The sequence below is a fragment of the Zootoca vivipara genome, chromosome 3 (genome assembly GCF_963506605.1).
Source record: "Zootoca vivipara chromosome 3, rZooViv1.1, whole genome shotgun sequence".
Lineage (NCBI taxonomy): Eukaryota > Metazoa > Chordata > Lepidosauria > Squamata > Lacertidae > Zootoca > Zootoca vivipara.
The window spans coordinates 1,762,228-1,783,123 of NC_083278.1; the positions used below are offsets into that span (position 1 = coordinate 1,762,228).

At 48.1% G+C, this 20,896-nt stretch overlaps 1 protein-coding gene across 4 annotated transcripts; it reads left to right on the forward strand.

Moving 5' to 3' along the window:
* The first annotated feature begins 79 nt into the window (after window positions 1–79).
* LOC118082644 (dynein axonemal heavy chain 3-like) lies at window positions 80–19,632 on the forward strand. 4 transcript variants are annotated; one of them, XM_060272312.1, is made up of 8 exons: window positions 80–1,241; window positions 2,473–2,649; window positions 12,462–12,648; window positions 13,856–13,953; window positions 14,852–15,143; window positions 16,836–16,952; window positions 18,551–18,708; window positions 19,343–19,632. In XM_060272312.1, exons 3-8 carry the CDS (start codon window positions 12,465–12,467, stop codon window positions 19,505–19,507), a joined length of 1,014 nt encoding a protein of 337 aa, XP_060128295.1. In that variant the 5' UTR covers window positions 80–1,241; window positions 2,473–2,649; window positions 12,462–12,464; the 3' UTR covers window positions 19,508–19,632. The 4 variants fall into 4 exon arrangements, with proteins under 4 accessions (XP_060128295.1, XP_060128297.1, XP_060128294.1 ...); XM_060272314.1 differs by lacking the exon at window positions 2,473–2,649 and adding an exon at window positions 11,941–12,057 and having other exon boundaries at window positions 12,461–12,648; XM_060272311.1 differs by having other exon boundaries at window positions 80–2,649.
* Window positions 19,633–20,896: the final 1,264 nt, after the last annotated feature.

A 20,896-nucleotide genomic window follows, 5' to 3' on the forward strand; every position in this document is an offset into this window, starting at 1 on the left:
AGCAAGTCTCATTTTCCCCAAAAGGAGAATGTGTTTGCCGCTGCAGCCTGACTCCAAACCAACCGCAAACCTTCATGAATGGTTGAAGGCATTGAATCATTACAGACGGCACAGATTGCAGTATGTGAACACAAGCTGTTTAGAAAACCTGATGTATCAACACCACATATTATTTGCATAGGTTACAAAAGTTAAGGGGTGTGGTTAAATCAGAACATTGTTGTGCCTGCCTTTACTCTTGATTTAGAAGATCTGAGGATTTTAAATGTTGGATGTGTTAACATAGTGGCGGAGGAAGCCGCTGCGTCACCCGGGGCGGCAAATTGCTGTGCACGGGGGTGGGGGTGGGGTGTCGCCCGTAGTGCGCATGTGTTGCATGTGTATAATGTTTGATGCTGTACTGTTTTTAATATTTGGTTGGAAGCTGCCCAGAGTGGCTGGGCGGGGTATAAATAATAATAAATTATTATTATTATTATTATTATTATTATTATTATTATTATTATTTATTATATCCCTGGATGGGTGAGTCCATGAACCATCTCATTGTCCGTGAACTGGCCCATTGTGAATTGAGTCCGCATAGTGGCCCATTGTGTTACTTTTGGTTATGACAGATATTAGCAATGAACTTTTCAGTGCAAATTAAATTGTTCCCATAAATATGTTTCTAAGAAGGGCTCTTCCCAATGTTCTAACATCTCTAATTCAGGGTTGCTTAAGCTGATTTACACAAGCACTTTTTCCACCATGAATTGATTATTTAAATGCATCCTATAGTGGATTTCCATATGTATCCCAGTCTTGTGAGGGGTCCAGCCTTCAATACATGTCTTACCTGAAAGATTTAAGAACAGCTATATTTGGAAAGTTAAACCAAGATATCTTCTTTTTTTTAGTGGTATGCCAGCTTGGATGAATATTTTCTAGCTTGCCAACCAGAGTGGCAACTCAGTTTTTGTGGAAAGTAGTATGTTATAGAATGATTGTAAGCCTCTCACTCCCTCTGGGAACAGGGGGTCCTGAGATCAGCTTGGTAGACACACACCTGATTTAGAGTAAGTTTAGCTATTTCTGTTGAGCCCTTGATCACACGCATGTCTTCCTGGCTAGAAAATGGATCCAATGACCTGCAATGACATCTTCACTAAGAAACTATGAAGTCTGCGTGTCTCAGAGCAGCATATAATGGCCTGATCCTGATAAAGCTCCACTGAAGACAGGATGAAGTTGCTCAATGGGTAAGTCTGGTTATAAGTTATACTTACCACAGAGGCAGCCATGTATACACCAGGTTCTGACTGCAAACTGGGAGTTTCAGCCCGAGGTCCACATATAACCTCCTGGGCAACTGTCTGAGGGCCACATGTCAGGGGTGACACTTCAGACTGCCAGCAACTTCCACTCCCCCCCCCCAATTAGACAAGCAATAAAATAAAATAAATCCACACATGCAAGGTAATTTATGAGTTTTCAATTTAGAAAGCATGTGAACAAGTTTCATTTGGAAGCGGTCACCCAGAAGGTCCTGACGGATGGCCTGATTTGAATGATAATGCAGAATTCAACAGAGAGGACGAATGCCCCAAGGGAAACCTCCCATTTTATTTCAGTGGTACACAGGCAAGAAGCAGAGGTGGAGCAAGGGGTGTCATCTTGGGCTGTGTGTGTGAGAGACATCTGGCATGCCATGGGGCAACAACACAGAGGCAGGCAGGCGAGAGGACGAGCTGTGCCACTTTGGTCGGCTCAGCTCCCCCCTTCCCCCGAAGGCTTGGGGTATGCTTGGGAGTCACTGGGGTGGGGGCAGCACGCCATTGCTCCTGGCTGGAGGAGGCAGGCAGGCAGGCAGGCGAGCAATCAATGAAGGGGGCGGTAAGGGGAGAGGAAGGAAGCGAGATTGGTGTGTGTGTCTTTCATTCTGCCTGGAACTTCTCTATCTGAGCTGGCTCCCTGCCTGTTACGTTACGTGCAGGGAAAGCCATGTGGGGTTCCTCTCTGTGTAAAGTCTTCAAGCTGTGCCTGCGTGCGCCTGGCAAACCTGCCCCATTGCCTTTCCCTCATCAAAATCTATCGTTTCCCTAGTCTCTGTTGTTGTGTGTCCTGGCTGAGGGGAAAAACAGAAGACTGGAGGGTTGACAGTACTGCCCATCCCAGCTCCACAACAAATGTACCGCAAAGCCCCACACTATGCACACATTCCCATGAAAATGTTCTTTATTTGTAATTAAATATGAGACTCCAGTAAATAAGGGCAGTCTTAGACACACGCGTTCAATTAAGAAGGCTGCTTCACTCATCTACAAGCTGGGTAGTCTGGATGGCTGAACCAATAACTTCTATTTTGGGGGGGGGGGTGACCAACTTGTTTTTGCCCTGGGTACCACCTGACCTTGCTACGCCTCTGGCAATAAGCAGGACAATCTGCCTTCATAACTTTCTACTTCCATCTGCCTTACTTCGCTACATCAGCACAGTTGCTGTACTTTTGCAAGGATTGTCTGAAAGTGAAAAGAACATGAACATACCACCATCAGGCTAGACATCCTGGAGGAGAGTCAAAGCCTCTGAGAGGGGGAAGAAGGGCAGTAGAAGCAAAGGGGTCAGGCTGGAGAAGAAAGGCTTCTAAGCGGGGCACAAAGAACAAAGGTAGGGCTGAAAATGTCCTCTATCTGAAACCCCTTTTGGCTGAGCCAGGGCCTTACCTGCCCCACACCTGATGTTGCATATGACATCAGCTGTAGGCCAAGTGAGCACGGCTTGGGCCCTTTCCCCATCCTTTGGACCCCTGGGAAATTCAGCCAACCTGCTGCACCTGGAACTGATTCAGCCAATCTGCTGCAACTGCAGCTCACTGTATTCTGCTTTGCTTGGTAAGGATCCTGTGGGCTTCTTCCTGCTTGCCCACCCCCACCTTGCTGCGCCATATGATTGTGGGAACATCTGCATTAGCTCTCCCAGCTCATTTATGCTCCAGAAGAATATGGAAATGTCATTGAGGAAGCCCATGTTGAGCAGCGTCCAGGTTCTGGACTTTTTGGGGTGAGAACGGTACCCCAGAACAGATTGGGTCTGCAACCCAAGGTACCACTGTACATAGTTTGGGGACTTTCTTAGTGGGAAGCAATACACAAATCTAACAAACCTATACAAAGAAAAGCTGTAATAGGTGAAGTCATCTGGCCTCCCTAGGCTAAGCATTTCTCTTTACCTGTCACCTCTTTTCAAACGCAATGTGTCTTGCGTTCCAATCCATAAGAGTATTTTTGCATACAGAAAGGTAAAGGTAAAGGTAAAGGACCCCTGACAGTTAAGTCCAGTCACGAATGACTCAGGGGTTGCAGCGCTCATCTCGCTTTACTGGCCGAGGGAGCCAGCATTTGTCCGCAGACAGTTTTTCTGGGTCATGTGGCCAGCATGACTAAGCCGCTTCTGGCGAAACCAGAGCAGCGCATGGAAAGTGCCGTTTACCTTTCCACCAAAGTGGTACCTATTTATCTACTTGCACTTTGATGTGCTTTTGAATGGCATACAGTACAACCTAACTATTCCAGATTGTCAATATACTGTGTCTAACAAAATGATTTTTAAAGTCCACATTGACTTTGACCTTGTCATATGACATATATCCATGTCATCCAAACCTCAAATCATGACATTCTAGTTCCAAAATCCTCCTATTTCTTAGAATCACCCACTACTTCCTCCACACTAAGCAACAGGCTGTAAAATGCAATTTCAAATCGGGCAGTTCCTTCACATCTCGCAGTACTTTCATTGTAACTCATGGTTTTTTCACATTGCCATACAACTTAGATAAATCTTTTTTGCCATAAATCAGTCACAATAGGTAATGTTTGAAATAAAAATATCATTCTAGGCAAAACATTCATTTTTATTACTAGAATTTTGACCAGCAATGACAATTTGAACTTTTCCCATCTTGGAATATCTTTTTAAACTTCAACCCATGTTTTGACATAATTATTTTGAAACAATGTACAGTTTGTACAGCGGGTGGCGCTGTGGGTTAAACCACAGAGCCTAGGGCTTGCCGATCAGAAGGTCGGCGGTTCGAATCCCCGTGACGGGGTGAGCTCCCGTTGCTCAGTCCCAGCTCCTGCCAACCTAGTAGTTCGAAAGCACGTCAAAGTGCAAGTAGATAAATAGGGACCGCTACAGCGGGAAGGTAAACAGCGTTTCCATGTGCTGCTCTGGTTCACCAGAAGCGGCTTTGTCATGCTGGCCACATGACCTGGAAGCTGTACGCCGGGTCCCTCGGCCAATAATGCGAGATGAGCGCCACAACCCCAAAGTCGGTCACGACTGCACCTGATGATTAGGGGCCCCTTTACCTTTACCTTTACCTTTACAGTTCGTATTTGTCATAGTAATACCCAAGTATTTAATATTTGAAACCCTGTTTTCTCCCTCTTCTCTTGTCAGATGTCAGATGTTATTTGTTGTTTTTGATTGTTATTTGTTTGTTGTTGTTATTTGTTGTTGAAAAGGTTGTCATAGTAATATTTTGCTTTTCTGATGGTTAATCTTAAAACCTGCTAGTGTACCAAACTCATTTTATTGGTCCATAAGATTACCTACTCCCTGCCGTGGGTTTTCCAAAGTTAACATCATGTCATCAGCAGATGCTCTTGGCATGTATGTTTCTTTTTAAATCTTTCTTCCCATAATTATTTCATCTAATATCTTTCAGCAAAACGTCTAGGACCCGAATGAAAAGTAACAGGGATAGTGGACATCTTTGCCTTCTCTCCTTCTGTATATCACGGGGTTTAGTCATATCTCCATTAACCACTATCTGTGTGACCTTTTGAAGGGCATATTCTGCCAAACATAGGACCCCACTCCTAGGGGCCGAGGGGTCTTCAGCCTCCACTAAAATATTTTAGGGGGCTGTCCACCCCCCAAGTTTATGGGTGTGAGGGACAAGGGATACAGGGAAGTCCCTCCCATCTTAAGTTCCAGCCCATCCCCAAGCGCTGGAGAGAGTAAGGAGAGCTCTGCCTCCAGCGGAGAGTCAGGAAGTGGTGTCCGAGGCTCAGGCAAGGTTGTGGAGCCCATGCCTCAGGTGGGACAGGAAGTTGGACGCACGGGGGGGAGGCCAATCCCCCCAACTCCCGAATTGCGACGCAAACGTAGGGGGAAGAGGTTGGGTCTGCCAAAGCTTTGGTGCTGGAAGAAAACGCGCCAATCGCCATTCGGAGGTTCTGACACCTCACCTTAAGGATGCATTTTTACTGCTCTGAACACTGTAAATAATCAGCACTTAATAAAAGCCTTAAAAGACCATGCTGGAGTCGTTACTCTAGAGTAGCCATATCAGGCCCTCTGACAGCAACCTCCGAATCTTTTTTTGGCTACTTTGGAGTGCAGCGATGAGCGCTCAAGAGGCTGAGCAGTGGAGGCTGGAGGCCGAAGCAGCGAAGCAGGAGCTACGGAACCTCACAGCGCAGGCACAGCAGCAATTGCATGCCGCTCAGGAGGAAGCGCGAGGGGCGCAGCAGGAGCTGAACAAGCTGGTGGACCAGGTGAGGACAAAAGAGGAGACTGAGAAACAGCTAAGGGTGATGGTATTGGACCTGCAGAAAAAGTTGGAAGAGGAGAAAGCCGCTAGAGGTGGGGGGGCGCCCCAGCCGCAGCTAGTCCAAGTGAGAAGGGGACAGAGCCTAGTCACCAAGTTTAGCGGCGACCCTAGGGAGTACCTAGGATTCGAGACAGAAATAAATTATGCGCTGGAATTGCATGCAGCAGAATTCCCAGATGACGCGCACAGAGTCTCCTTTATCATAGAGCATTTGACGGGGGCCGCCCGGGAATGGGTAAGACCGCTCATCGCGCAAAAAAATCCTTGCATGAAGAACGCAAAATTATTTCTAGAAGCTTTAAAAATAATGTACGCTAGTGACAGTGAAATGGAGGCCACTAAACAGGAGCTTCATAACTTAACACAAGGAAAATCGACAGTGAGGGACTACTGGGCGAGATTCACCATGCTGGTGCACAAACTGGGGTGGGATCTGCAAAGTGAGCCAGTGAAATCAGCCTTCTACCTGGGTTTGCATGCAGATGTTAAGGATGAGCTGGCAAGAGGTCCTAGACCGCGGACTATGGATGAGTTAAGCAAAGCGGCGCTAGCGGTGGGGGTGAGACAGGAATCCAGATGGTATGACAAACAAGCGATGCGCGCAGCAAAACCTTGGTTCCCACGCTCCCAGGACAGACCACATCACCAAACCCCACCCCAGGGACCACCCCCAGACCCACCCAGACCAAGCCCAGAGCCAGAACCGATGGAGATCGGTGGAGCGCGCGCGCGGGCTTTTCAAACCCCGGCGGCGCCAAGACGCAAGGAGGGAAGGGGCGGGAATTGCTTTCTCTGCAACTCCCCCCGGCATCGCGTCAGAGACTGCCCTCATTGCAGAGAGTGGCAAGGAAAGGTGGGAACGGTTGTACCTTCCCCCACTGAAGCAGCACCACAGCAGGGAAACGAGACAGCCTGGCTGCAGGAGACAAGGGGCAGCAGCCAGGCACAGTCAGCAGACAACAGCCCCAGCCCGACCACCCGCACAGAGAGGAGCAGAGCCAGCCCACCCCTCCCAGAGCAGGAGTGGTTCTAGAAGTCACGCTAACGCTCCCAAATGGCTATCCCCTGACTGTCCTCGCCTTAATTGACAGTGGTGCCTCAGCCAACTTCTTCTCGAGAAACTTTGCAGAAGAGCACCAGATCCAGCTTCTGCAGCTGGATTTTCCCCTGCACGTAGCCACCATTGACGGCAGAGAGTTGCTGGGAGGGGCCATCACTCATCAAACACCCCCCCCCATGAGAATGACGGTGGGAAGGCACTCAGAGACACTGGCTTTCAACGTCACAACCATCTCAGACCCCCCCCATCGTTTTGGGAATGAGCTGGCTGGCGCGCCACGACCCCTCCATCAGTTGGCACCAGAGATGCATCACGTTTGGGTCGGACTTTTGTCTGGAACATTGCATGCAGCACCAACCAGGGGAGGGGCCTCCAATAGCCACGGTGGCCACCATGCATGTCAAAGGGGGTGAGGCGATACCCAAGCAGTACTGGGACCTGCAGGAGGTCTTCAGCGAAGCGGAGTCCGACCACCTACCCCCACACAGGTCTTTCGACTGCCAGATCAACCTGGTACCAGGGGCAACGATACCCCCAGCCAAGCTGTACGCCATGTCAGATCAGGAACTCGAGGATTTGCGTGCGTTCATAGACAAGAACCTCAAACGGGGGTTCATCAGAGAAAGCAAGGCAGCAGGAGGCAGCCCGGTCTTCTGGGTGGACAAGAAAGACACGCAACAGCGCCGTCTTGTGGTGGATTTCAGACGGCTCAACTCAGTGACAGAGCCAGTGGCTTTCCCCATGCCCAGAGTGGACGATCTCCTGACAGCGGCACGCAGGGGCAAGATTTTCACCAAGCTAGACCTGAGGGGGGCGTACAACTTGATCAGGATCCGGGAAGGCGATGAGTGGAAAACCACGATGTTCACGCCTCTGGGCTCTTTTGAATATCTGGTGATGCCCTTCGGGTTGCAAGGGGGCTCAGCATGCTTCCAGGCCTTCATGCACCACGTCCTGGGGTCCCTTCTCTTCAAGAACTGCCTGGTCTTCCTGGATGACATCCTTATCTATTCCGCTGACCCAGTGCAACATGTGAAGGATGTCAGGGAGGTGTTGCAACGCCTGAAGGAGAACCACCTGTATGTGAAGCTGGAGAAGTGCAAGTTTCACACCAGGGAAGTGGACTTCCTGGGCTACAAGCTGTCAGACAAGGGGCTGGCGATGGACAAGGACAAGGTGCAGGCCATCCTGGACTGGCACAGCCCCAGGACGCGCAAAGATGCCCAACGCCTCCTAGGATTCGCCAACTTCTACAGGAAATTCATCAAGAACTTCTCGCGGGTTACGGCTCCCATCACGGACTGCCTGAGAGGCAAGCAGAAGTTCAGGTGGACGCCAGAGGCGCAAGCAGCGTTCGAAAGCCTCAAAAGGGTGTTCGCGTCCGACCAGAACCTGTTCCACGTAGTGCAGGATGCGCCCCTACGCATTGAGACCGATGCTTCGGACCGGGCTTTGGGAGCGATCCTGTTGCAACTGGACGCCAACAGAGAGTGGAGACCTTGTGCCTTCTTCTCCAGGAAGCTGACACAGCCTGAACGCAACTACACGGTGTTTGATAGGGAACTTCTTGCGATCCACGCTGCTTTCCAGCACTGGCGACACTTCCTGGTGGGCGCCAAGCACCCCATCCAGGTGTGCACAGACCACAAGAACCTGGAGTTCTGGAGAACGGCCAGGGTGCTCAACCAGCGACAGATACGGTGGGCAGAGTTCTTCTCGAACTTCAACTTCTCCATCCACTACATCCCGGGGGAGCAGAATGTCAGGGCGGATGCCCTCTCCCGCAAACCAGAGTACATGGAGCAGGAGTTGCCACCAGCGCCCAGGCACATTTTCCCCCCATCAACATGGTCCTGCGGAGCAGCAGTGGTGAGCGAGGCAGAACTCACCGCACTGACGGCAGCAGATGAGTTTGCCTCCCGCATCTTCACAGAGCTGCGAGGGGGGGGGAGCAGGCTAAAGACTTTGAGGAAAGGAGGGGTTTGCTTTTTTTACAGGGGAGCCCTGTACCTGCCCACCAAACAGCTGAGAGGTAAGGTCCTCAAGCAGATGCACGACAACCCAACGGCGGGTCATTTCGGAAGGGACAAAACCACTCACCTAGTTATGAGACACTTCTGGTGGCCAGGGGTGCGGGAGGATGTGAGGGATTATGTAAGGGGCTGTGACACCTGCCAGCGAGCAAAGGTGGTCAGAGCGCCACCAGCAGGTTTGCTGGAGCCCTTAGCCACACCGCACAGGCCGTGGGAAGTAGTGTCCATGGACTTCATCACAAACCTGCCGTCGTCCAGGGGCAAGACCGCAGTGTTGGTGGTGGTGGACCTCATGTCCAAAATGTGCCACTTTATACCGTGTGCCAGGGCGGTCTCGGCAGAAGAGACGGCCAAACTGTTTGTTGACCACGTATTCAGACTGCATGGATTGCCTTTAAGAGTTATTTCGGATCGTGGCCGCCAATTTGTTTCCAGGTTCTGGCGGCGGCTAATGAACCTCATGCAGGTGGAGGTCAGTTTGTCTACGGCTCGGCACCCGCAGACCAATGGACAGGCGGAGCGGGTCAACGCCATTCTGCAGCAGTACCTGAGATGTTACGTCAGCCAGAGGCAAACGGACTGGGTGGATCGCCTGCCACTGGCAGAATTTGCCTACAACAATGCGGTGCACGTCTCCACAGGGGTGTCGCCCTTTAAGGCCAACTACGGGCGCGACCTCAGATCTTTCCCGGAGAGGGAGGGGGAGGAGGAGGAAGAGGGCCCACAGGCAGAGGATTGGGCAGAGGACCTGGAGACGGTGCACCAGCAGCTCAGAGAACACTTGGAGAGGGCCAAGGAAGCGTACAAGAAGGGGGCAGATCGCCACAGGCGACCGGGAGAGGTCATCAGGGTGGGGGACAAGGTTTGGTTATCCTCGGAAGGTCTTCCCACCAGGGGGCGATGCAAGAAGTTAGCACCCAGGAGGCTGGGCCCCTTCACGGTCACGCAACAGGTCAACCCGGTAGCCTTCAGATTGGCACTACCAGAGGACATGAGGGTGCATCCAGTGTTTCATAGATCGCTGCTGTCGCCGTACAGAGAAAGTACTAGGTTCAGGGACAGCGATCAGCCTCCAGAGGGAGGGGGGAGACGGGAAACGCCCGTCAGCTCAATGAGGCAACTGAGATTTTAGACTCAAGGAGAGGGGTGAGAGGGCTGGAGTACCTGATAGCATGGGAGGACACTCCGCCGTCCCACAATGAGTGGATACCAGCCACGGAAGTACCTGAGGAATTTTTAGTAGAAGAGTTCCACGCCCTGTTCCCCCACAGGCCCAAGCCCTGGCACATGGAAAGGGAGGAAGAGGGGGAGGGGCGGGAGGAAGGGATCGCAGGCAGCAGCTCTCCATGGAGATGGGAAGCGGAATTTGAGGATACGGAAGAAGAGGTGTGGGTTTCACCGAGGTCGACGACGTCAGAGGCAGGAGAGGACTGGCAGAACATTTTTACTCCCACCAGCTCTGACGCCACTGACTTCTTGGGATTCCCGTCTTCTCAGGGGGAGGGGGAAAGATCGCCGGATTGGGGGAAAATTTTTACACCCACAGGCTCGGATGCCACAGACTTCTTGGGGTTTCACTCGTCCCCAGCAAGCAGAGAGCCCCTAGGGAGGGGGGGAGGAGCCTGGGAGGGGGGTGGATGTGAGGGACAAGGGATACAGGGAAGTCCCTCCCATCTTAAGTTCCAGCCCATCCCCAAGCGCTGGAGAGAGTAAGGAGAGCTCTGCCTCCAGCGGAGAGTCAGGAAGTGGTGTCCGAGGCTCAGGCAAGGTTGTGGAGCCCATGCCTCAGGTGGGACAGGAAGTTGGACGCACGGGGGGGAGGCCAATCCCCCCAACTCCCGAATTGCGACGCAAACGTAGGGGGAAGAGGTTGGGTCTGCCAAAGCTTTGGTGCTGGAAGAAAACGCGCCAATCGCCATTCGGAGGTTCTGACACCTCACCTTAAGGATGCATTTTTACTGCTCTGAACACTGTAAATAATCAGCACTTAATAAAAGCCTTAAAAGACCATGCTGGAGTCGTTACTCTAGAGTAGCCATATCAGGCCCTCTGACAATGGGCTTTGCCATTCAAATGGTTTGTGTGCACCACATCATGTGTTCTATTATGCAGACCAGGCTATACCTGCCCCCCCCCCAACATTTTGTTCAAGTTGGCACCCCTGCTGCCAAAACGTTCAACTCCCTCTCTGCTGTTTGGTTGCTCAGATACCGATTCAAGAAAGGGGTGTCAGCTTACATCACAGATACCTAGAGCCAGACAGATACCTAGAGAGAACCTGCTGCAAGACAGACCCAAAAAAGAAAATAACAGAACACCACTAGTCATCACATACAGCTCCCAAGCTAAAACAGTACAACGCATCATCAGAGATCTACAGCCTCTCCTGGACAATGACCGCTCCCTTTCTCAAGCTCTGGGAGGAAGACCTTTCATTGCCTACAGACAGCCACCCAATCTTAAACAACTCCTCACCCACAATAATACAACCACCAGACTTAACATGGACACTGGTACCAGAGCCTGCAATAAACCCAGATGCCAACTTTGCTGCCACATACACCCAGACAACACCATTACTGGCCCCAACAACATCCAACATACCATCTCAGGACTATTTAATTGCTCATCCTCTAACATTGTGTATGCCATCAAATGCCAACAGTGCCCTTCAGCTCTCTATATTGGACAAACAGGCCAAACCCTACGCCAAAGGATAAATGGACATAAATCTGACATCAGGAACCAGAAGACAGAAAAACCAGTAGGAGAACACTTCAATCTCCCAGGACATTCTATACAAGATCTCAAAGTAGCTGTCTTACTACAAAAGAATTTCAGAAATAGACTGGAAAGAGAAGTTGCTGAATTGCAACTTATCACCAAGCTCAAAACCATGGAGGGACCTGGTTTGAACAGAGATATCGGGTTCTTATCTCATTATACATGATAAGCGATCTTCAGCCATCTCAACCCTTGCTTTTTCATGCAAAACCATTTGCAGTCGTTTGCGGTCATCAACAGCTATCAGTCAGTCAATCACCCATTTCCACCACCCTTCTGAGTGATCCCCCCTCCCCATCCCCACCCCTCCCCACCCCTTCTCTACATAAGTGCCTGGAAACTTCCATTTCACTGTATCTGAAGAAGTGTGCATGCACACGAAAGCTCATACCAAAATAAAAACTTAGTTGGTCTTTAAGGTGCTACTGAAGGAATTTTTTTATTTTACTTCGATCCAGACCAACACGGCTACCTACCTGTAACCAGCTTACATCACAATCCTACACGAAGGATAAATTGAGCTTATCTGGGGCACAGAGGGTATTTCGGTTGATGTGAATCAGCAGGAAAAAAGGGGGTAAGTTGTTAGCTGAAGAAACTGGATGTTATGGGATTTTAATTAGACCACAACTTTATTGATTGCCAGTGTGGGTTGGATTTGGCTTGGGCTAAATCCATATTGGCCAGAATTCAAAGAAATAGATGGTGGGAAAGCCCGCTAATCCAAGCAGCTGGAAGGGGAATTCCCCAGCTGCCAGCCACCTAGTGGCAGCCTTGTTTTCTGGGGGTCAGAGCCTGGCACGATGGGGCGCAACAGCCGCCCAGCTGGTGTCTGAGTAAGCTGTCATTCTCTCTGGCCCCCTCCTTGTTAGTGTTTTGTGGGAGGGAGATTTAGGTGGGTGGAGTTAAAGTGGGTGAAAGTGCTCTGTCATCCAGCGTTCTCAATCTTCATCTGCTCTTTTTTCTTTTTTTTAAATAGATAATGGCGTGCAGTATACAGATTATGCTGTGTCTTCAGGGTTGTCTTCTCTTGGCCACGGTATGCACCAAAGCCGGCGGAAGAAATGGACCCGACCATTATTGCGAAGATTTGATGGGAATGGATGTAAACTCTCCACATCCCCAAAGTGAAAATCGGACAACGACCAACCTCTTTCCAGAAAGAGGTCTGTTTATACACATATACTTATGCAAATTTAAACAACTGGTTTATTATGCATCATGAGCATCATATCTCCACTATGGGCATTCAATTGTTTTGTAAAAGGTCCCAGGGCTTAAGAAAGGAGCTGGTCATCCTGAAGACCAGGGATGAGGAACTCCAGCACCCATAAGCCCCAAGCAGAATGACCGGGGATTATTTCTGCAGTTATTTAATTTATACCCCACCCTTCAACCTGAAGAGTCTCAGGGTTGTATGGAACAATTCATAAAATTGTGCATGTTGATACAAAGGTATCCACCAATACAAATAAAATATTTTTAATAATAATAATAATAATAATAGAATGATGAGAGTTTATATTCAACAAGAACTGTAAAGTCATAGGAACTCTCTGAAAGCCTTAGAGTAATTGAAAGAGAACTGACAGTGACAGAGCCTTCCATCCCTGCCTCTGAGTGCATTATTTTCTCCCAGTTCCCAAAGGTGGCGCTGTGGGTTAAACCACTGAGCCTAGGGCTTGCTGATCAGAAGGTCGGCGGTTCGAATCCCTGTGACGGGGTGAGCTCCCGTTGCTTGGTCCCAGCTCCTGCCAACCTAGCAGTTCGAAAGCACGTCAAAGTGCAAATAGATAAATAGGAACCGCTACAACGGGAAGGTAAACGGCGTTTCCGTGCGCTGCTCTGGTTCGCCAGAAGTGGCTTTGTCATGCTGGCCACATGACCTGGAAGCTATATGCTGGCTCCCTCGGCCAATAATGCGAGATGAGCGCGCAACCCCAGAGTCGGTCACGACTGGACCTAATGGTCAGGGGTCCCTTTACCTTTAATTGAAAGAGAACTGACAGGGACAGAGCCTTCCATCCCTGCCTCTGAGTGCATTATTTTCTCCCAGTTCCCAAAGAATACATTCCTGGTCTTTCCTAAGGTTTTCTTTCCTTTTTGTTTGCTTTTGCAGTGTAATTTGAAAGTGGTGTGTGGAATGGGGAGCTGCTGCTATTGTTACACAACTGGGAGATAGACATTATTGGTGGGCTACTGCTGTAGCTGCCCTTCTGTACCGCAATCATGATTTGGCAACATTTGGGTTGTTCTGTTGGGTTAGAAGGCATACGTAGAAACATATCCAAATTTTGCAATCTGAAATAATACCCAAAGTCAGCTTTGTTGCTTGGAACCTAGCTTTCCTGACGGCCTTTTCCCCTCAACCAGGAACTGTGCAGAACGACATTTGCTTAGCCAGCGACCAATGCAACATGCAGAAGGAGTGCATTAGAAAGGAGAAGCCAAGCATTCCACGTGGAGGAAAGGTAAACCATTTACATTTATTGCCTCGTAATTGTGTGAATTGTTGAAAGAAAGAACGAAACTTCCCTTCAATTCAAATATTCAATTCAATTCAAAAAGAAAAGGGAAAAGTGATTCTTGATGGCTTTGTTAATCATTTGCCTGTGGCTTTGTTTATTATTTTTAATAAGGTTGAATTGAACAGTTTAGACTGGATTTTTTCTGTCCCACTTTAGAATCACAGGTTAAAGAACAAGATCTGTACTGTATCTTTTCAATCCCAAATCAATGAATGTAAGAGCTTGTTCTCAACAATCCATCACACTTTCGGTCATGACCAGGAAAACAGTGAAGTTTTAGCAGATGTGGGGCTGGAACTCTGGTGATGGGAAAGCCTTGATGGAGTAATTACTATTGTGCATCCCCAGGCCTGTGAGGGCAGAAAGGGATGACCTGACATCACTGTGACATCACATGAAAGCCTTGATGCGATTGTGATTGTTATAAATATAGTCAGGTAGTTAAAACTATGATAAGATCCAGAGCCAAGGAAAGGCAGAGCCAAGTAATTCTAGTTTTGTCCCCATGCTCTTCCCGGCTGAGTTATGCAACACTTAGACTAAGGAACGAGCATGAAGCTGACAGTACTGTAAGTTAGAAGGTAGGCAAGTGGCAGCTAGTTGAGGACAAGTAAGGACAAAATGGTGGGGCAGTGCCCCATTTCCCCTAAGGGACCAGCTTCCATTGCATGCATGGAGTGCAATGTATATGCCACCCCACCAGGTTCCTTGCAGTGTACAGGTCATAACTACATTATCCCTCTTTCTCATGCACACACTTCCTTCTTGCAGTGATGCAGATTTTTCTACTTTCAAATGTGCAAGATGTGTTTTTTTAGACCTAACCATCTCTTCATGACAGGTCTCTGAGCTTATAATTCCGAACATGGAAGCAGCCCTGCAGACTTTCCCCCTGCAAACGTATGTTAAGAAAGAAACCCCTATGCTCTTGGTGGGACCCACAAATACAGGGAAATCTGCAATCACCAACAGCTTTGTGATTCAGTGCCCAAAGACCAAGTACACTCCGAGACCAAGTTTCTCTGGCAGAACCACAGCCAGTAGGATCCAGGACATTAATATGTCCAAACTGGTCAGGGGAAGAAAGGCACTTTTTGGTCCACCCGCTGGGGAAAAGGCTGTTGCATTCGTAGGTAAGATCACATCTTAAACATTTTTGTTGCTACACATGGCAGTTTTGAACCATGCTGTTACAACACCAGGTGTAGTTCCTATTTCAGAAAGAAGCTGCCAGGGACCCCAAACTCCCCAGGTAGGGAGTGTGGGAGAAGGACCGGGGGTGGGGGTAGAGCTGAGTGATACCAACCATTCAACATTGTGACATATCACCAGCCCAACATCACGATCACATCTTAAACATTTTTGGTAAGATCACATCTTAAACATTTTTGTTGCTAACATGGCAGTTTTGAAGCGTGCTGTTCCAACAGCAGGTGTAGTTCCTTTTGCAAATATTGGAGAAGATTCATATTGAACTCCCAACATTTGATCTTGTTAGAAGTTGCCATGATTCCAAATGCTGCGCAGCTCTGATTCTTGTCCTGTTGCCAGGTGCTGATCCCATGGCAGCTGAGATTTCTTAAACAACTAACTGCCTTTTAGTTGAACAGCAGCTCAAACTCTGACCCAGAGGAGGCGTGTACATCCAGATTTTTTTTAAAAAAATGGCAGTGCAAACAGATTCGGTGCTGGACCCAGACCTTGGTCCCCAATTCTAAACTTGAGCCAGAGATTCCATGGTCAAAGGCAGTAATGCCTCGCAATGCCAGTTGCTGGAAAGCGCAGAAGGCAAGAGTGCTGTTGTGTTGAAGTCCTACTTGCGAGTTGCTCACAGGCATCTGGTTGACCATTCTGAGAACAGGATTCTGGACTCCATGGGCCAATGGCTGATCCAGCAAGCGCTTCTTATGTTCTTGTGAGGCCCCCAAGCTGGGATCCCTAGAGACAGTGAAGAACTGCATTAATATTAGAAACCTAAAGTGACATTCGTATTCTCGAGTGGGGAATTTAAAGTGGATCTCCCTGATCTACTGCTCTGCCCACAACACCAGACTGATGCTATCATCGTAGATGTGCTACACCTCTAAACTAAGGAACAGCACAGCATGGATTAAACAGGCACTGAGAACAGCTTTTGACCCCATGCCAATAATGGCACAACCATTGTGTCAGTCTGTGCAATTAAGTTGGGGCTTAGTTTTATTGAAGATTTCCTTAGGTATAGGTAGGTAGCCGTGTTGGTCTGACGTAGTCGAAACGAAATAAAAAAATTCCTTCTAGTAGCACCTTAGAGACCAACTAAGTTTGTCATTGATATGAGTTTTCGTGTGCATGCACACTTCCTCAGGTATGTCACTCAGTGGGGTGCTTTTGCTGCCCAAAGCACCCCAAAAAACAAATGGGAGTATTTTTATGTGCTTACGAACTTGGGTCTATTTTGCTCAGATTTCCTAGCTGGCCCTATAAGCAGCTTCTGCTCAAATTAACCAGAGGCACTTGTGCCTTTTCTGTCTCCATCAGAATGCAGCTGTTCAGTTTTGAGCTCAGCAGTTTTCAAATGACAGCTGAGGGGCACATAGATAATATTTAACATTAGCGGCTCAAATTAATGTAAGTCCTGGAACACCTCAGTGCACTTTAAGGGAAGTTAATTAAAGAGAAATATCTCCCTCTTGCATACAATATTGGGACATGTGCCTAGGCTTCACTATAGTTTTGTTTCAGCGTAGCCTATTATCATTGAATGGCATTTAATCGTTTGCCATCAGCAGAAGAAAGCTTGCTGTATTGCAGACTCACTTCCCCCCCCCCTCTGACCTGGACAGGTTGGAACGTTCCTTATGAATTCAATGAATCTGATCTGAGACTCAGTATGCGGCAGATCCAGATGTTTCTGGATGAATATGTAGAAACCTCATTTGAAGCTCTCACATATCTTACAGGTATGGACATTATGGCTACATTCAGACATAGTGCTGGTTTTGCATCAGGAAAACGAGTTTAGCATGATTTAGCTATACCATGGTTTATCATTACGAACTTGAGCATATTACAAATATTATGAAAATGAGCCCCCAAGGCTTGCACACATCCCCTCCCCGTTCCTCAATGTGACCATAGCAAAACAGCAGGAAAAGAGGAGGGGGGAGAGAGGAGCATGCAAGGCACACTGCAGCTCATGGGACGCTCGCTGCCTTATACAAAGTCAGTTGATTGGTCCATCTAATTCAGTATCGTCTGCTCTGACTGGCTGATATCTTCCTTTGCCATAGGCAAGGATTTCTCCCAGCCTTACCAGGATATGGCGGCGAATGAATCTGGAATCCTCCCCCAAAATATGGTTTCCTATTACATCTGGGTCACAGTCAAATAGCCACCCCCCCACCATACCACCCTTCCAAGGTGCATCCAGGACTAGCCCACAGTATATGGGAATTTGTGATGGGAGTCCATTTCTGCCCAAACTCCATAATCCCTGTAATGCAAGGCCAGCTAACATATGGCTGCTTATTAAAGATGCCCCACCTGTAGGTTCCAATTCCCTCCTGAGCCTGCAATATCTGGGCTCTGGTCACCTTGGGAGAAGAGTCTTATTGGTCTCCTGTTTTAAACAGAAGGTATCTCTGCCTGTTGGGTGTAGAGGTCCCCAAAACACCCAAGAAATTTAAGTGTAAGGTTTTTGGCATAAATTTGGCCACAACTTTATTTAAAATACAAAGTGTGAGTGGCTGCTTAGGCATTGGTTACGACTATCTGACATCCGCCCGCCTGCGGAAGTCAGGGCGAGGAAAACAAAATGAGGAGAGAATGGAGACGGGGGTCAGAGACTCTCCTCTCCTCAACTGCTCCCAGGGGCTCTTCCGTGGCCCTAGACCCTTGTAGGGGGTACGGACGAAAGCATGGCGAGCCCCTGAATTGCTTTAAAGGATTTCCCCGCGCAGCAGCAGCACTGTAGGGTCAGGCATGGCTGACCATTTCCCCTACAGCAACCATTGGAGGGGCCGGCACAGCCAATCCTGGCCCCTCCATCAACCAGCAGCATTGGAGGTCACAGCCAATCCTGATCCCTCACCAACCAGTTTATTAACCAATGCCTAACTGCAATCTTACAAGTTGTGACGAATTGCTACGCAGTAGGTGAAAACCAAGTGGCACCAGCTATCCGCCAAATGGATAAATTCCTACCAGGCCCCTGCCCCCAAAGCAGACGACCCCATGGCAGGCATAGCAAGGTCAAACACAACAGCCTAAATAAAGGGAGGGTGGGTGGGTGATCCGAAGCTTGCAGTTAAAGAGAAAGCCCGCTCTGCGAGCCTTGAATATAAAGCCAGTAGGCTGTCAATCAAAAATTGCAACATAGAAATCTCCCCAACAACCCAAAATCTCCTATTACAGTTGTGGCCATCCAAACAATCCCGCCCAACAGCAAGAGGAGGGTGTTTTGCTAGCCCCCACCGCAACACGTGCTCTCCATGAAGGAGAACACGCTCTCCGTAAACACCTTACCATTTTCATTCTAATGCCTTGTTTCTATCCCTAGGCGAATGTAACTATGGTGGGAGAACAACGGACGACAAGGACAGGCGTCTCCTGCTCTCTCTCATCTTCTTAGTGTATTACAAAAATTCAGAAGTCCTGGAAAACTATCAGCGTTCCCCACAGGGGGAATATTTTGAACTATCCTTCGGGACATGCTGGGTAAGAGAGCAGAAGGTGTGGATAAAGTATGTGTGTATTAGGAGAAATTTGCACTAGAATGCTAATGAATTTTCACAAGCACTTTAAAAAAAGCTCTGCAAAGTGATGTGAAAATGTGGGGGATTGGATTTAACACTAGAGAAATGAGATACTGAGAGTAACCGTCTATCAATTGAGGTTGCTTTTCTGACAAATTATGGTTTCCTTTTGGACAAATAAATGTCCAGCCAGAACTGCTTTTTTATGTATATGTGATTTTACATTGTTTATTTTCTTCTGATCTTTTGTACTTTGGAATATTGGTTTTTGTGTCTTGTTACTGGTCATTGGCCGTAATAAAAGGACTTGATTTGCCTTGAGAAACCGAGAGAAATCAAACTTGGCAGAGTCATCCTGATCCTATGCCGGGCCTTCTCAGTGTTTGCTCCCAGACTTTTGGGAATCCCTCTCTTTTTGTTCCAACATGCTTTTGGGAACTGACTGCTTTTAATGAAAGGGCTGGTGCTATGCTGTTTTTACTGTAATGATTTGTATGGGTTTAAAAGACTTGTGTGGTTTGTGTGTGTTTTACTTCTTTCTGCAAGACCTTGGCCATGTTTTAATACAGCATATCTCCTTCCCCCACCCAATTTAGGTGATGATACAGGAGGAATGTATGACTCAGGTGCCAGAAGATGGAGCCTACATTGGGATGAAACCTGGTGAGAGTACCAAATGTCTGCAGAAGGAAATTTGCATCTGTGCTGAGAGAGAGTTGTCAACTAAATGCCTGTGCTTTCCAATGAAAAAGCGCAGCTAGAGCCATCACCCCTTTAAAGCAAAGAAGCCTTAAGGTCTGGGCTACAACCACCGCCCCATGGGAAAAAAAGAAGTGTTGGGCTAGAATCACCGCCCCTTCATAACGAAATAAACCTTAAGGCTTGAGCAACTTGTTTTACTGCACATTCATTCTGATTTGTTTCCAGGGAGGTTAGATGGCAGTTGCATCTACACCAGACATTGATGTATGCATGTATGCATTTCACAAAGTTTATATACTGCTTGATTCTTAAAAAAAACACAAAAACCCTCAAAGGGGTTTATACAAAGAATACAACAATAAAATCATTAGTAAAAACAATGAAAACATTCAGAAAAGTAAAACCAGCAGTAAACATAAACACATCAGTATTTCAGATAGAGGAGGAAGGCTTGTCTAAACAAAAATGCTTTAAGTAGGTACCAAAAAGAGCACAGTGAAGCTGCCTGCAAGATATCAATAGGCAGGGAGTTCCAAAGTGTAGGGGCTACCACATTAAAAGATCAGTTTCTTACAGATGCAGAATGGGTATTATGTAACAATGTCAGCTCCACAGATCATAGCAGTCCGAGAGGGCATGTATGGGGTAAGACAATCTCACAGAGTTTGTTAAAGGTCCTGGGAATTGTAGCCGTGTGAGGGGTAAACTACAGTTCTCGAGGTTCTTTGGAGGAGGCCATGTGCTTTAAATGTATGCTGTGCATGTGAGCGATGTTGCATCAAGCCAGCATTATCCCACACTTTCCAGCGCATTTTCTCATCTCTTATACGTTTGGGGGGAGTTGGTTTGTTGTGCAAGACCTCCCAACTGCCATCAACTGCACAACCACGATTTGCTGGGATGTGGCTGAATCCCACCCAAGACTCGCAATGGCCTGGAGGTGCTCTTTGCTTTGCTCTCAATTGGCTTTCTCTCTTGTGTTGATCCATTTTGTATTGAGAATTGAGAATTGGGCCCTTCCTTTCCCCTGCTCTTACAGCCATACTCACAGCAACCCATTTGCTCTCAGGGTGACTCAGGAGGGTGTTCCCAGAAAGAGGAAGCAAAAAGCACCGCTCTCAGTCAGCAAGTTACAAATCCACTGAATGGTAACATTGTCTAGCCCGCATTTTACCAGCTTCTTTACAAGAATATCATGGGGCACCTTGTCAAAGGCCTTGCTGAAATCAAGATAGGCTATATCCACAGCATTTGTTCATCTACCAGGCTTGTAATTCTGTCAAAAAAGGAGATCAGATTAGTCTGACATGACCTATTTTTCAGAAACCCATGCTGACCTGAAAATGAAAGCCCTGGTAGGAACTGGGGAAAGCCAGAAGCGAAGTTGAATGAAATGCCAAGGCAAAGGAATTTGGCGAGAGTGGTGCTACTGGCTCTTTCTCCAGTGT